The sequence below is a fragment of the Neomonachus schauinslandi genome, chromosome 5, assembly GCF_002201575.2.
Source record: "Neomonachus schauinslandi chromosome 5, ASM220157v2, whole genome shotgun sequence".
Classification (NCBI taxonomy): domain Eukaryota; kingdom Metazoa; phylum Chordata; class Mammalia; order Carnivora; family Phocidae; genus Neomonachus; species Neomonachus schauinslandi.
The window spans coordinates 29,121,267-29,139,482 of record NC_058407.1 but is presented as its reverse complement, the minus strand read 5'-3'; the positions used below and the strand labels follow the sequence as shown (position 1 = coordinate 29,139,482).

The following is an 18,216-nucleotide window of genomic DNA, read 5'->3' as shown; positions in this document are numbered from 1 at the left end:
CACTGAGGCCTGAGAGAAATTTCTACTCCATATCCTCCTGAAGAGCATTGTATGCTATCATTGTAAATGCCCTTCATACTGTCCCACATTAAATACAACCAAGTCTCCACAGGGCTCTGTACTACAACATTCATAGTGTCTATTGAAGATTAAGTAAAAGTAATTATATAAGGCTAATGTAAGGTAGTATAGGGCAGGATCAGTCTGATTGGATGGAGCCAAGGAGAACTTCCTGCAGGAATGGTAGTTCATATCCTCTATAAATATTAATACAGCCACTGAGTACTTTTCTGGGTAAAAGAAATAACTCATGGTCAGGGCCAGTGTTTATCTTAGACCTAAGAGAAATGAAAAATCAATAACCCCAAAACTATATTATGAAAACAGAAACACCAAATACCTACCTTAGTCAAAAACACAGACTGAATTTAAATCAATCAGAGAATACCAAATTTTGAACTTGTTCTGATGAAATCTTTAAGGCAAATAGCAAAATGTTTCCCTGCATTCCAAGCCACCAAATATGTATGATTTTTATATATCTATAGCTATATAAAGATTAGATAGATAGCTGGCTAGCCCATACCATAGATATAATATGTTGGAGAATGCCTATCTACAATTATTCTTTGAAGTAGTTAGACTTAAGCCATTCTTTCTTACAGTAATTAGGTAAGTCAACAGTCTATAACGGTTACTTCTAGTTTACATTATTCACCCATAGAACAATGCTTTCTTTCTCTTTTAGCAAAGTGGGAGCACCAGTGTTCAGTTCAACTAAAACAAATATCAAGTTAAAAGGACAATTTGGAAAATGGTAGGAAACAGAGGGAGGATAATATAATTTTTTATTAACCTTCTGGAAGTTATTTTCTGATATGAGAAGATATCACTATAATTATATGTCATTAATAACTATAATCTTAGTTAAGTTACTTACCTGCTCTTTATCTCAATATTCTCATCTATTCAATGAAAATAACAATAGCACTTCCTAGTTTTGTTGTCAGAAATGAGATAATACCTGTGATAGGCCTAGAATAATACGCAGCACATAATCGCTCAATCAAGCTTAGCTAATATTCATCAGAAAGCAAAAAGTTCATATTTTGGTCTTAAGCCTTATATCCAATTCCTTCTAATACCATTAAAGTAAAATAAAAGCTACGTAAAAACCTGCAACAATTTTATATTATACCAGCAAATTTATCCATTATCCGCTACGTAACATAGAGCATCATGATGGAATTGTTGGGCCTCCTAACAGAATCCAGCAGATCCTGGATATTCTAAACCATCAGAAATCACGTAAGTCAGCAGTCAGGAGTACTGTTACTGCATAAGATTTTCAAAACCAGAAATTCTTTCATGACCCTTTCTAATCACTAGGGAGGTAATGAATATACTACCACCAGTAGAAATCAACAAAGCTCTATTGAGATTCTAACTCTGGGATTCAGGGGATGATTGGGCTCATTGCTAAATAAATCACTGGATTCATAAATGCAAGTTTTGCAGCAGTATAATTCAAATTTGGGTTTCAGGAAAAAATTTACATTATTACATATTGTTATTAGTTTTCTATGGCTGCATGACAAATTACCATACATTTATCAGCTTAAAACTATACTCATTTTTTAACTGACAGTTTCTGTGGGTCCAGGGATGACCTGACTGGGTTCTCTGCTCAGGGTCTCACAAGGCCAAAATCAAGGTTAATGGCCAGGGCTGTGATCTCATGTGGGGCTCTGAGTTCCTGGTATCTACAGTGCTGTGGTTTCTATATGCTCACTGGCTGTCAGCTTCTCTCAAAATTTAGAGACTTCCTGCATTCCTTGCTACGTGGACCCATCCATTTTTAAAGCCAGCAACAGAGAGTTTCCCTTGCCTTGAATTTCTCTCATGCTTCAAAATTTGTCCCCGACCTCAAGACACTGTTTTAAAGTGAGCACAAGTGTAAGTCAAGCCAACCAAGATAACTTCCCTTTTTAAAATTCAGTTGTGCCATATAAAATAACCTAATTATAGGAGTGATATCCCAATATATCCGTGATATTAAGAATTATAGAGGGCATGGACAGACCAGTGGATGGGTCATTTAGGGGACATCTTAGAATTCTGCTTACCTCATAGTCAGAGACCTTAAGGATTAATCATTCAAAGTCTAGAGGGTCTATTATATCGGCTAGGATGCCAAGTCTTACAGTTTAGAAGAAAGAAACTGGCATATATTTCAGAAGCATTGTTCAGTTATTCTATAAACTTGCAATTTTAAAATATAAGGTTGCCTTTTCTATAGATGATAAATAAATTCTAAGCTAAGATAGACAGAACCATACTCTTGGCATTGAGGACAAAATCTAAAGAACCTGATCCCACCATTCTCCATGTGCTTTGTTTACCATGAATTTTTTCATCAACTGTCCCCTAGATGGATATGTTACCAGCGTTCATACAAAAAGTATCACAGAGGATCAAGAACATATAGAACAATTGCTCTTAATTTATAAAGATGAGACAAATAAGGTTATCAGGAGTTGCCAGAATCTGAATTTCCAAGACTAAATTCAAGAAACTCATATCATGAGTAACTATATTCTAGAATCCACTCACATGACTAGATCTATTGGCTTTATTTCACATCCTTCTATAAGGAATTGTATATTCTTTGTCTGTAAACAAAGAATAATATTAACATTAATGTTTTGTTATGATCTAAGCTGAAGTTCTGAATTTTGTTCCTCATGTCATTTTATGTACTTTGTCACATTGTTTTTGTATTTTTTTTGTTTCATAGGTGGTGGGTGAGTGGGTTGGCTGATTGATTTTTGCTACTGGACCAACTTGGTAAAGTTTAAAAAATATGCATAGTTTGTTTTCAAATGTATTATGTTTTCATTATAGCACAGGTATATGTATATGTATATATGTATATCATGTATCTATAAACTGGTTTTCTGATGATGACTTCATCACAAAAGATTATTAAATCAAGGAGGACTTACCTATTTCAATCAGCAACAAGAGATTATTTAGTAGCTCTCTGGATCCCGCAGTTGTTAAGGATGCTAAGTTTGGCTAAGCCAGTGTGAAAATTAGGGATGCTTGAACGAGGTAAGAGGATACAATGCCACATATTTGGTACCTTGTAAGAAGTTGCTCTTTCAGAATAAGCAAATACTGAGGAAGGGTTGTATACTAAATCATCTTTCTATAGATTCAATTTATTAGCTTAATTTTCTTGATGTCAGAAAGAACTTCAGAATCTCATGAGAATGTGCAGTAAAAAGGGGTTCTGACAGCAAGGAATGGCTTTAAAGAAGTCTGCAGATAAAGCTCCTCTCCTTCACAATATTATCTAGGGCAGCCTTGAGCCCTCCCTAAAGTCCACTCCCCAGGCCTACTAAAAACAGAGGACTTACTTTTGGTACCCACCAAACCTGTGAGTTTGATCCTTGATCCTATAAAATATTTTTTGGAGGCATGACAAGTAAATTTAAACTACAATATTTAGTTTGGTAGATAACTGCACAGACATATGCAGTCTTTTTTTTTCTTAAAATATTTATGCAAGATGGGAAAAGGAGCAGGGCAGATGAGTTAATCACTGAAAAATTTTCTCCTTATACTCTTCACTGATGCATTAGATTGGAGATGCAGAGATCACATACAACAAGACTGGTGTTAATGACCATAAACTCCACAGAAAATACCCTTAACATAATAGAAGACAAACAGCAAAATGAATCAAACAGTGAGTAAGGCCTTGGAAAATAGAGTTACAACTTTGCAGAAGAGCAGTGGTCTTCTGATAACCCTAAAACTTTACTAAAAAGAAGGAAAGAGAAAGAGGGAGAAAGAAAAGGAGTGGGGCCTGGGGTGAGGGGAGACTGAAGCCAAAAGAGAGGGAGATGGAAAGGAAAATGGAGTTGGGGAGAAGATGTGAAAAGTATTGTGCAAATTTGATTCTTGAATTTCATCAGGCAACATAAACAATGATGAGAAGGTTTATCCTCTTAATAAAGATATAGCTAAGTTCCATTTAAATATATGCTTTTGTCTGAATATTTTATTTCCCTAGTTATCAAAAGTAATTATTCTAAGAAGATTTGCACTTGAATGACTGCCCAAAATATGTTATGATCCCGTATAGGTGATGTAATTTCTCTTTTGGTTGATTTCTTCTTAATTAGTTTTTGTCAATGTTGTACTTTAATTACACGCCAACATTTCAAGGTCTGTTTGTTTTCTGATTCAGAAAAATTAGTCTGTATCCTCTAGTTATGTAAAAAGTCTAACATTTAATTAGAAACATGTCATATCAGATTTATGTAATGGGCTGTAACCTTGCCAATGTCTACATTACTGCTGAGAGATAATCAGTCATTTCAGAAAGCACATCCACTCTTGGAATACAGTAGAGTTCCAAATCATTGTCTGTTCTTTGCATTCTTTTTATTTTCTTCCAGCTTATGTTAATCTCACATCTTTTTTCTTTGCCCCAAACTTCCCCAACTTCCTCATCATTGCATGTGTATTATTTCCACTCTTCCTTACTGACTGCTTTTTCCTTTAATTTTCTCTTGTCTTAACTTGATAGAAACTATTTTCGTTGTTGTGGCTTTAATTTTGTGAGAAGATATAAAGGAAATGAAGTGAACTGTGAGAAAGCAAAAGCGTGTCCTAATGTTAACCTCCAACAGATTGAATACATTCTGACGGAAGGGTCATATGAAATTACTAAGATACAACATCTCTATTTATACATAAACAAAAATCTACTTGAAAGGAACGCATCTCAGTAATTCCCCATACTCATGCTCTTAAAAGTCTCAAGAGTGAGGAATCAGTTACCTCAGCTTGACCAATAGGTATGTTTTCATAGTTGTATACATTATCCAGGTCCTCCAAAGTGGCATCGTATGTTTCTGAGTCGTAGTTGATGGGTTCCAGAGTTGGAGCAGTCCCAGCAGCATTGAAGATGACAAGTCCCAGAACGAGTCTTGCCAACATTTTCATTTTTCAAGCTTTCCTAATCAAAAAAGGCCAAAATGTATAAATATTTAATTGATGATAACTTATGAATATTTTTCACTAAATAGGAATGATAAATAAATGTCAATGCTGTGGAACTCAAGCCGGTAGCTTTCTTTACACGAATCATTTATAAACACAACACAGGAAATTGTATGGATTCGGAAGACTCGTAATACCGATGCTCAAATTAATCACAAACCCATCCATGTTTTTACGTAGATAGTGTAATTGCGGTGAAATTAAGTTTACTTCATAGAGAAACACAGAGAAAATAGGATGTGGAAATATTGTCATGCACTTATTCACAAAAGCTTGTGCATTAGAGTTTTACCTTTTACTAAGCATTAAGTTTCTTTCTTCAACTGGGAGTAGGAAGGAGGAGGAGGAGAACTATTTTACTGTGACTCCATTTTTCAGATGAGGAAACCAAAACAGTTGGCTAGTGACCTAACTAAGACTCATAACTGTTTCTTGCACTTTCAAGCCTATGGCTTTTTCCAGTCAAAATAATGAAGTTTTTTTTTTTTTCCCCTTTTACTTCCTTCTTGCCTCTGGGTATCATTAATGCATACATAATTTAATATACATACACATTAATATTTCATGCGATACTTTTCAAAACTTATTCTTAACTGAATAGAACAGAAAAGAAAATTATTTCTCCTTTAGTCCTTAGTGTTTTCTTTCAATTCTTAATAGCCATCTAAGCTTTAAACTCAGAATCAAGAATCCATGTCTAAAAGATACTATTTGGCAAGATTTCCTTCGAGGAGGATTTCCACACACATAAGATTAAAAACTCTTTTGTTTTGTAATTCTTTGTTAAGCACAATTCTTATTTTCCATGATAATATCCTGCTTTTTGGGAGGATTCAATCAAAATCTTATAATTTTAATTATATTTATAATATATGTATAATATATTATATATGTATAAATATGTATATATGTATAATATATGTATAACATTTATAATTTTAATTATTTTAGTTCTGTATGTGCTCCTTTGAATACATTTTAGTTTAAGAAAAAAAAACTCTCATGTTTAATTTTAAACATTTAAGTTGGGCCTATCAAAAATGTTACCTGGTGGTCCTTTATTGAGGAAGCAAAGCATTTGTAAAACTTTTTATCAAGCATGTCTAATTTTAAAGGTTTTGTATTTTGGTTACACTTCTTAGGTTACTTCAAGAACAGAACCTCTGGTGTTTGTACCTATGCACACACGTAAAAGGGAATTCATGATAAATATTACTTTTAAACTTGAATGCACTGGCAGACAAAATGACCTTCAGTTACTTGAAAGAAAGTCTTTATTAAGCAGGTTTAGGCAGAGGGATATGAAATCCCTCTGAGAAAAAGAAGCAGTACAAGGAGTTCCTTTTTATTCCCTCCTATGCTTTCTTTGAATCATTTTTTTTATTCACACTGGATAAGCCAAGGCTCTATTTTACCTGCCTTTGCAGGGCTCTTTGCAGGATTGGGGATTTGGAACCGCTGTACACAGTCACCAACAAAGTCCTACTTAATCAACCGGTGTGATTTACAAATCTTCCAGGAATCATTCTTCCCTTTTCAAGTGGGAGGCAGTCACAGGGGCCACCGCTAACCTCGAAAAAATATTTTCCTTCTACATTTCTGGCAACTTTCATTGTTCAAAGTAATTATGCACTTGCTGATTATTTTTCTCACTTTATACTCTGTATTTGATTTTAAGTGTCTACATTCTCAGAGTTTACTTGCATTGTGCATATCCCTCTAGAGCTATCAGCAGTAAGAAAGTCTGTGCAAAGCCTGGAATTATGAAGAACACCTCTCTATGTTTAGCTTTAAAAGGATGTTTCTTCCTTCAAGTGACTATACTAGTATTTAATGTAGTGTCTTTGTTGAGACTTTGAATTTGTTGTGCACTTCACACCATGTCATGATATTTTGAGAATTATGCTTATATAAAGCTTTAAAATACAGACGTTAAAAAGACATTCCATATGCCTAATTCCCATAGGATCATCAGTATGTTTTTAAACACCTGAAATCTCTCCTTTTTCTTCTGTTGTGTAATATTTCAATCAATACTAATCAATAGTGCCTAGCTATCCTGGCAAGGAACATGGTCTATGTCAGGGCACTTGCTTTAAGAATATATTGGAAACTACTATAATTTTATTGGCATCTATCCTGACTATTAAGAGCAACTATTTTACTGGATGCTATTAATTCTTGGGCTAATTCAAAATTTTGGATTTTCCAAGAATAACATAAATATAAAATAGCAAACTTTAACCCAATCCATTGCATCCAAGTTCACCATGAGATATTAAAACAAATTGAATTATTTTTTAAAAGGTTATTATAGGAGGAAAAAAAGTCTCTGACCGAAGAAGAAAGCAAGTGTAAAAACTTACCTTTGGCTCCTACTTGGTGAAATGGCACGGAGTGACTGAGGACGCAGAGCCGGTAATATTTGCCCCTGACCAATGGTTGTGAATTCTGGTCTGTGGGAGGTGGAGTTTATAACACTCAATTTTCTGTTTGGAAAAGCCAACCTTGAGAAATGCCTCTCAGTCTTTAGAGACCCCAAATTACTTTATAGTCACTCAAAATAAGCAGTAGAATCCAAATGACATAGTGTATAGAGCTCTTGAAATTATGTTAAAGGAGTTCTCATTGCCAATGTGTCCTCTTAAACATTTTAAATGGAAAAAGTTGGTTTTACTATATTTCATCTACGAGTTATAGATGTCAGATGTTAAGAAAACCAGTTAAGAAATGTCTAATTTTAGTTAAGAAGATGGATATACTTCTTAGGTTACTTCACTGATAACCAAGCTCAGGTTAAGAAAAAGTTAATGTGTACAGTGATACTATAGATGAATATTTTAGAATTGTGCTAATAAGAAATAATTTTCCTTGCATGTCTTGAATTGCTCTCGTCACTTTTCATTAATGTTAACAGAAATTCAATAAAGGTTGCAAAAGTCGTACCTGTTTTAATGTTGGGTAAGTAAAAAAAAAAATCCATATTATTTCGATTGCTTGGAATGCTCTGAGAGCAATGAAACAATAAACCCTCTGCATGCCATTTAAAAAAAAAAAAGTCCTGAAACGGCACAAATATGATCTGAGTGTTTTGAAAAAAAAAAAAAGAAAGGCTGCTTTTTTCTCCCTTTTATCTCTGCGAGCCAAACAAATCAAATTACATAAAAACATTTTCCCCCAGAATACAAGATTTGTTGTAGGCTCCTGGTACCTGGCATGGTTTGTGAGACTCAGCTTTATTTCAGATTTGGAGAGAAAATACGTTTATATTAAACTTCTATTCTTCGCCTCCATTCACACTGCAAAAGTTCTAGAGGAAGACGAAACTTGTGTCATGCATTCTGGCTTCTGGCATGCTTTCCATAAATCCAGGAGTCTGGTTCTAACCTGTGCATCAGGAATCCTTTTTCCTTGACCGGAAGCGAATAGCCGTATTGAAGTTTGAAACTGTATTAGGGCACAATGATGGAGGAGAGAGTCTGTCTTGAGGACTCCCACACCTCCTTCCCTGCCGTCCTCCCTCTCCACCCCGACCTTCTTTGCTTATGGATTCAGGGCGCTGTCAGTCATTATCCTCATCACCCACACCTGCTTCCACATGTCTACATGATTTGTGCTCAGTGTGCATTATTTTTCTTGGGACCAGTTTAATTTGTAATGGAAGCAGTGATTCTGGGTGAAGTACAGAAGCTACCAAGACCTCTCCAACAGCAGAGAGACCATCCTTGGTGTAGTGACGCCTTCCCTGCCTCCTTGCGGTATCATATGATATGGAGGCTACTTTCAGAAGCACTTCTGGAAAGAGGACTGAATCCGAGTTCCCATCCCACACTGGCTCTGTCACAGCAATGCCCCCCCCCACTGTGTGTTCGAGGAGTTTATATGTGGTTAACTCTCTCAACACTTTCTCCATCAGAGGAGTTCTCCATTCACAGATGGGTGACACTTAAACATTAAGCTATCCAGTGTCACATGGGACCCAAATAAAGAGAAAACCACACTGGGTCAAGTTCCCAGATTACTGAGCTCATCTGAGGGATGCAGGTGAAGGTAAAAAGGCGGTGGTGTCTCTCAGTTTCTTAGATCCTAAGGCTGTTTACCTGTCACTAGGTGTTGGGCTCTTTTAGGTGCTTTAGGATAAAAATAGATGAATAGGATATCCATGAAAATACCTAATATTTCATCTGCCTCCATTATTTAATCTAATACTCTGCACACATCTGACATCTAAGTAGTCCCTTCTTTTCTGAAAGGCTCTGGCTGAACCTGTAAGATTCTATTTCCAGAAATAACATTTTCACACTATCCTTTAGTGACCGATTGGTTTAAGTGACATTGTTCTTAGGCTTCAGAACATTGTCTACTAATGCAATTGTTTCACAACAATTTAATAACTAAATTTCTTATCCTAATATAGGATTGGAGGCAGAAATGATCACTCCTGAAGCTTTTCTTTTTTTCCAAATAGATAAGCCTTTCACTTTTCCTTATAAAATATAGATAATTTTTAAGTCCTTTCTCTTGGTCTTCTTTGGACTCTCTCCAATATTTCAAAATCTATGTTGAACTGTGGGAGCTCAAATTTGTAACAATCTCATGAGGACCTAATTTCTATTAATAGTGAGAAGGATTAATTACCAGGTCCAGCCTTTCTTATCCTTGGTAAATATCTTTTAGCTTCATGATAATTTTCTTAATAGAGCCTGAGCTTGGTTATCAGAAACCCTCAGGGGATCAGTTATTAAGACGAGGTGCATTATATAGTAACTGAGGCTTTCTAGCTTTATCTCTTTAAGCCCCAAAACAGTTTACAAATCCTTTTGACTACAATTCTTTTTTTTTAAAGATTTTATTTATTATTTATTTGAGAGAGAGAGAATGAAAGACAGAGAGCATGAGAGGGAGGAGGGTCAGAGGGAGAAGCAGACTCCCCGCCGAGCAGGGAGCCTGACGCGGGACTCGATCCCGGGACTCCAGGATCATGACCTGAGCCGAAGGCAGTCGCTTAACCAACTGAGCCACCCAGGCGCCCCCTTTTGACTACAATTCTTAACAAAATTAATTAAACGTCATCCTGCTTGCATAAATGGAATTAATTTTAAATAGAATGGTCTTCTTTCAATGATGCTCTTTGTTCTGTAGAGTGGTGAACAGAGAGGAGCCCTCTGAGGACCGCACACAGCTGTCCTTGTCCTCAGCCCCAAAAGGCCACATCAGTAAGAGCGACAAGAGGGTGTAGATATCCCACCCCACTGATTATAAGGCATAAAACCATTCCCTGAAATGATTAGCTACCTTCCTATGAAGAATCCCCATGTTGCCTTAGAGACTTTGTACTCATCAGTAGGAGTCCTGGAGTTTTGGACCATAAACCCTCATCTGATCTGATCACCTCCTCCAGAATCTTTCAAGGCTAACCTGCCATCTGCAAGCTCTCCTTTGCCCTCAGTTTCATTTTGGAAAATGTCCCTTTGCTTCTTTTATCTTAAAAGAATCTGGCTGGGGGCGCCTGGGTGGCTCAGATGGTTAAGCATCTGCCTTCGGCTCGGGTCATGAGTCAGGGTCCTGGGATCGAGCCCCACGTCCGGCTCCTGGCTCAGTGGGGTGCCTGCTTCTCCCTCTGCCTCTCCCTCTGCTCTCTCTCTCTCTGTATCTCTGTGTCTCGAATGAATAAATAAAATCTTAAAAAAAAGAATCTGGCTGTCTCCCGAAAAAGTTTTCTGCTGCTGTGGCGGGTTTGATTTTTTTTGTTTTATCCTTCACTCACATAACTCAAAGGTGGAGCAATTTTTCTGGTTTTACACTATTTCTTCCAAATGATTTGTCCTCTTTACTCTTTCAAAAATTTTGCCCATTCTGAAACTCATGGCATTTGGCTTCACTACCAGTCACCTCTCCCTGTCATCAACTGCTTGATCTAGCCAAACCTCTTGTCAACTTTAGCTCGTGGCTCACTCTTACCCTCTACTCAGATCCTGTCATTATTTCCAGGGATGCCAACCTCCGTGTGCATGATTCATCTATCGTGGTGGCGTGATGGCTCCTTTAGCTTCACATGTGCAGTCAAGTTACCACGTTCCTACCCAGCTACTCACCATCACTGTCATGCCTTCTAGCTCATCATCACCAAATAGTACTTAACCCTACTAATGGGGCACTATTATCATTTCTCTTTTTGCTTTCTTGCCATAGCCTCCACCACTTTTCCACAGTTCATTACATCTCTTATCTTTACATCTCTCCTTTCCTTTAGATTTGAAGCACCATTATCATATTTATACCTTCTCAAGCACTTTCTGCTTTCTTCTTTTTTTCTTTCTTTTTCTATCATACTTACCTGGAAAAACCTCAACTTTAGTTGAATACTGCTCCCAACTTTCTTCTCTCCTGCATCTGAGGAGCTGTATATTACTAGTGAAAATCACACACAACAATGATTGGTGTCACTTTAAATTCTTTAAATTGATCTTCAACCCTGGCCAACAGATCTACTATTCTAACATGTCTATTTTATAACATTTCTTCTCTCAAACTTCCCGTATTCCTTTTCTATTCACAGAAAGTCATTAGAGTGATGGTAGAAGTCATCAGAAAAATACTCTATAACTTTTGCCATCCAATCTACCTGCACGTTTATGCATCCTCTGTGTTTTCTCCTTCTGTGACAGAGCAAGACGTTAAAAGTAAATTCCCCAAATGTTGCCCAGGATCTTATTCTCTTTCCTCTTTTTAAGATCTGTGCTTCTCTAATTATCTCCTCCCTCCCAGCATCTCCCTTTCTGCTAGGTCAGTTCTACATACAGACACGTATACTCTGGGCAAAACTCAGGCGAGGATTCCCTCTAACACGAGTGAACTGAATGAAGGTAAAAAATGGTGGCTATAGAAGGGAGGGGGGTGGGGGGACAGGGTGACCAGGAGATGGGTATTAAGGAGGACACGTTTTGTGATGAGCATTGGGTGTTATATACAACTAATACATCGTTGAACACTACATCAAAAACTGGTGATGTACTGTATGCTGGCTAACTGAACATAATAAAAAAGTAAATAAATGCAAAAAAAATATGGTGGCTACAGCAGTGTCTTTGAGAATACATGTGTAAGTCTAAAGACATTCAGAGTCAAATTATTTTAAAACACTGCGGATTCCCAAAACTGTGTCTGCAGACTTGATTCACTCTACATCTGAAATTATGCCTCAACTTTATAAAATACATTTTCATCTTACTACTGTCCTATTTTTATGACCCTTTTTATAGAAAAAAAACCTCCCAAACAAATGGTGTTCATTGCCTGTTTCCCCTTGCTCTGTTCCTATTCACTCTCCATTCCCCTGCAGTTTGGGCTCCGTATAGGTAATTTTCTGGCTTTGTCTTAACTGCTGTCCTAGCAGCCAACTTTGGTTTCACTGTGGTTTTCCTCTTACCCCACTGGCTATGCCTTGTCTGTTCCTTTGTCAGCCACCTCTTTCTCTACCTGGCCTTTAAATTTTGGAGTGCCTCTGGTTTTAGTCCAATGATTCATCTTTTCTCTATTTATCCTTTTCCCTTGAGTGCCCTCCACTATTACCATGCTACAATTACAACAAGACAAGAATAATGTCAATACTAACTAACATTTTGAATGCTCACAATGCACCTGGCATTGTTTATTATCCTCACTTATTGAGGTCTGGGGAGGTTAAGTGACTTCAACCAGTAAGAGGCAGAGCCAAAATCAAAGCTGAAGCAGTCTGGCAGCCAAGTCCAAGTTCTTAGCCACAAGACTGAACCACCACCTTCTGTTTATATCCTCCAGCTTTATATCTCCTGTCCTCACTGTTCACTCTGAGCTGCAGATTCTTATATGCTATGGATTACCTTGGACTTGACATCTTCATTTGGATCCGTTATTAGGCCATCACATTGTGCTCTGGACCCACTTTGTTCTTTTGCTTTTGGTGTTTAATTAAATGATATCACGTCCCTCTCAGTTGGCTCTAGTCCAGAGCCTTAAAATTATTGTAGATTTCTTCCATTTCCCTACTTTCCCTCCATCTAATCTATCAGAAGTTGGTTCTACTTCCTGTGTATCTCATTCCACCATCCTCTCTCATCTGGAAGATCAAAAAAGCCCGTTACCAGGTCTCCTTGCTTCCCCTTTTGTGCTTCTACCATTTGGTCTCCAAACCCCGGCCAGGGGTCATCTAAAATGTAAATATGTAAAACTCCATATTTTTTCATTGAAACATTCAGTGGCTTCATATTTCTCTTTTAATAAAATTAAAACTCTTACACCATGTCCCCAAAAGCTCCCCATCAACTACAACCTACCTACTTCTCCAAGCTTAGATCAAGCACCACTCCCTCCATCACTTGCTACAGGCGTACTAATCGCCTTTCTGTTCTTGAATCACGCCTGATTGTGCCTTCCTCAAAGCGTTGCACTTAGTGTTGTCACCCTTTATGTTAGAATGGTTGGCTAGCTTTTTAAACTGTTCATATTTTTGCATAAATACCACCTCAAAGGAGCTTTCCTGCTTAGCCCCCTCCCCATCAGAATGGACCGTCTTCCTTTCCATCACATTCTAATGCCTATGCTACAATTGTGGGTTTTTTTCATAGCTCTTGCCACAACCCGTTATTATATTTTTCTGTTTTAGATAGATAGATAGATAGATAGATAGATAGATAGATAGATAATAGATAGATAGATCTCCCCCAGGTGAATATAAGCGCCATGATGCATAAAATTTACTGGTCATATTCACAATTGTATCCTTAGTGTCTAAAACAGTCATTGGCTCACAATTCATGCTCAGTGTTGTTTGAATGAATCAATTAATGATTGACTGCATAAATCAAATGCATAGCAATTCAAAGTAATAAATAATTACTTAATAAACTATTATGAGGGTGCCTGGGTGGCTCAGTCTGTTAAGGGTCTGCCTTCGGCTTAGGTCATGATCCCAGAGTTCCAGGCTAGAGCTCCACATTGGGCTCCCTGCTGAGCAGGGAGTCTGCTTCTCCCTCTGCCCCTCATTCCACTCATGCCTGTGCTCTCTCTCTCTCTCAGATAAATAAATAAAATCTTTTAAAAAATAAATAAAAAAATAAACTACTATGATTTGCTTGGGCTATTCTAAAATATATAGGATTAGTTGCGTTTATGATAAATGGTTTTGGCTATTCTATTTTTTTTTTTTTTTTGAGTTGCATCTTTCTGTTTGGCTAACTAGCCAAGCTGTCTCTTAACACTTTCTAAGCCACTGCCCATGGGCTTCGTGGAGCAAGTTTTGCATTTACTTTCTGCTAAGACTTTCTTGTGTCACATACAAAGATATATGGTACAGAATTTTGATGAGAATTTGAGAGTTTCATACCAGTTAGGACTCCTTCCAAATAGAAGTATAGAAAACCCCAAATCAAACTGACTTAGGAAACAGGGGATTTATTGACCCAAGTAACTGAAAAGTACAAGTTTCTCTCTTTTCGGAGAAGTTCTGTTTGTTGCCATCCTTCTCAGTGTGTCCAAACAAAGGAGGTGACTATGTCTGGTCCATATCTTACATCTTTCTGGGTTAAAATCCAGGGGGAAAGAGGGGAGTTCTTTGTTGTAGTAACCTAAGAAAATGTTACCTTTTGTGCTATTGATTCTGATCAAATTGCCTGCACATAATTAGTTATAATTATTAATTAATGACTTTTTAAAAATGATTTTATTAATTCATTTGAGAGAGAGACAGAGAGACAGAGAGAGCACAAGCACAGGGAGAGGGAGAAGCAGACTCTCTGCTGAGCTGGGAGCCCGATGCGGGGCTGGATCCCAGGACCTGGGGATCATGACCTGAGCCAAAGGGAGACGCCCAACCAACTGAGCGACCCAAGAGCCCCAATTAATTAATCACTTTAAAAAATGGAGTTGAGGGAATTTAGTGTCTGTTCAGCTGAGTCCTCACCTCATTCGAGGCTCTGCTCAAATGTCACCTCTTCAGTCCTGGCTTTTCTGACCACTCCATCTAAAAGAGAACCAACTTCTTTATAACCCTTATATCTATTTGACAGTCCGGCAGAGATTGTTACCTTCTTTATTTTCTTCGCCAGAATGTGATCTTCACAAAAACATGATACATCTGTTTTGTTTATGGCTGCATTTCTAGTCCATAAGCACATAGAAAGCAGTCACTAAATATTTGTTGAATAAATTAAAGAACTAACTTAGATCTCAGGCCGAATGCTTTACCCCTGAGCCTGCAGTGAACTGGGTAAGGAGTGGTTTCCAGCAAGGACTAGTAAAAGAAGAGCAAATGAATCATGAGTGGTGAAAGTCTTTGAACTTTAGTGCGGGACTTCCTGAAACCTATTTTGTATGAGCTGAGGGGTTTTCCTAAATTTATTATTTTTATCTGTTTTCTCAAAGAATTGACATAACGTGTCAACAAGTCATTGACAAACAAGATGTTATAGTAGTACCATTAAATCTCTGATTCATGTATAGCTTATGGAATACTATGTTTTTGTATAATTTTCACATTACTCATGCTTAATCAATAATAATTATAATAATATTTATAGACACTGTTAATGCTTTTTAATCATAATTTGGACTCTGAATTATTACATTGTATTTGCCTTTTTTATGTTGCATCTTTTTAAAAAGCTTATCATTTTGGCATTAATTATACATTTTTGTCATTATAAAAATTCAAGTACTAAATACATGTTGAGAAAAAGGGAAAATAACTATCCAAATGCTCACCACCCAAAATGTTATCTCTGTGTATCTACAGATAACAATGCTTTTAGCTATATCTGTTTCCAGATTTTTTTTTCCCCAAAAACATTTCATATGTGCCAAATTCCCTGAGACCTTGCATGTTTGAAAAATGTCTGTGAACTTTTTACTCTGAGGACAAATTGTTTGGTAGGATATTCTTAGGTCACATTTTTCTTAGGACACTGAGACATTGCTTCATTGTATTCTGGCTCTAAAAGTTTGCAGTGGAGAAGTCTGAAGCCACACCAATTATTTTCCACTGTTTAGGTCATTTTCTTTTTTCCTCTGGAGACTTATAAGATGTTTTCTACACCTTGAGCCTTGGTAACATCATCAAATGATGGCTTGACAATTATGCTTCTGTATCAGTCTTTCCAAGAGAAGAATGCGTTTTCACTTGCAGATTAGTTACTATTCTTAATTTCAGCACAAATCTCTACTAGCTTGCCTAATTTTGATTTCCATTTAATTCATTGTAATCATTTTTTCTAAAATAACAATTACATCATATTGAAACTCATTTTGTTTTTTTTTCTATCACCATTTCTTTTCACTCTAGTCAATGTTATTATTTTTCTCTTTCCTGTATATGTCCTTAAACTGGCCACTCTTCTATTGTTTTTAGTAAATATTTTGAAGTATGCCCAAAGGAATATTAACAAAGGCCTGTTCTCCATGGGAGGCTACTCTACCAGAGGCCCCTCTGGCTTAACAGAAGGACAATCAGTCAACTCTAGCTCCTGCTAGCCTCTTTGTCCCACATAAAGAGAAAGAGAAAAAAAGCACTAAGGTATAATTCCCAGGGACTAAAGTCTACTAAAAATCTCTGAGATTTAACTATAGAAATACAAAATGCATACCCCCCCAATACCTTATCGGCATATTAACAGGGCTTCGACATAAAAACAACAGGTTAGAACTGAGAAACTTCAAAACACAGACTGTACTTAAGAAAGAATTCTTAGGGGAAACCCAAAGGCAACAGGGGCTGGGGAAAACATCCAATGAGGAAACTAGAGAAAACTAAAGCTTCTGGCACCTACAGCCATGGAAAACACTGAACACAACCCAACTCTTGGCCAGATTAACAGAAAACCTCACAATAAAAGCCTAATTACTAATCAGTGCCTATTACCCCATACATCATGCCCAACTTTCAACCAAAAATTACAAGGTATGCTAAAAGACAAGAAAAACACAGTCCGAAGAGACAAAGCAAGTATCAGAACATGACTCAGATATGACATAGAATTTGAAATGATCAGATGGAGAATCTCAAATAAATATAGTTAATATGTTAAGGACTCTATTGGAAGAAGTAGACAATGTGCATGGACAATGGATAATGTAGTGTAGGGACAAGAAAAATGAAAGATAACAATGCTGAAAAGGATGGGAGGAAGGAGCTGGGAGCACTATGTTTATAGCAGTTTCATTCATACTCTCCAAAAACTGGAGGCATTCAAAATATCCTTCAAAGGTGAGTGGATGAACTGTGGTACACCCATGCAATGGAATATTATTGAAATATTTTTTTTTTTTAAATGAGTTATCAAGTCATAACAAGACTTGGATTAAAATTGAATACGCTAAATGAAAGAAGCCAATCTTTAAAGTCGACATATTGTATGACTCCAACCATATGACATTCTGGGAAAGGCAAAACTACAAAAACAGTAAAAAGATCAGTGGTTGCCAGGTGTTTAGAGGGCATGTATAGGGGTGAGTAGGTGAAGCACAGGGGTTTTTTGGGGCGGGGAAACTATTCTGTATACTATAGTGATTGATACATGACATTATGCATTTGTCAAAACCCATAGAACTGTACAGCACCAAGAGTGAACGAACCTTAATGTCAATTTTGGACTTTAGTTAATAACAAGTGTATTGATATTGGTTCATTAATTATAATGAATGTCCCATACTAATGTAAGATATTATAATAAAGGAATACAAGGTTGATAATCTGGGAATCTCTGCTCCATCTGTTCAATTTTCCTCTAAGTCTAAAACTGTTCTTCAAAAATTCAGTCTTTTAAAAAAAATCCAGCCTTTTCATTTCACATACACACAAAAAAAGATTAATATATTAATTTCCTCACTAATTTCCCTTATTTCTGGAGTACCTACTACAGACATACCTCATACATATTGCAGGGTTGGTTCCAGACCACTGCAATAAAGCACGGCAAACAAATTTTTTTTGTTTCCCAACGCATGTGAAAGTTATGTTTCCGCTGTACTGTAGTCTACCAAGTGTGCAATAGCATTAGGTTTAAAAAACAATGTGCATACCTTAATCAAAAAAACACTTCACTGCTAAACACTGCTAACCATCATCTGAGCTTTCAGTGACTAGTCATTGCTGATCACAGATCACCG

The 18,216-nt window shown here is 36.8% G+C and overlaps 1 protein-coding gene across 1 annotated transcript in view; it reads right to left on the bottom strand.

Annotated features, from left to right (window-relative positions):
• The window catches only part of EPYC (epiphycan), a 31,511-nt gene extending 26,492 nt beyond the window's left edge, over positions 1 to 5,019 (bottom strand). Inside the window, exon 1 of the mRNA XM_021687523.1 lies at positions 4,855 to 5,019. Within this exon, the coding sequence (XP_021543198.1) occupies positions 4,855 to 5,019 (165 nt within the window). The remainder of the gene's footprint in view (positions 1 to 4,854) is intronic.
• Between the last annotated feature and the right edge of the window lie 13,197 nt (positions 5,020 to 18,216).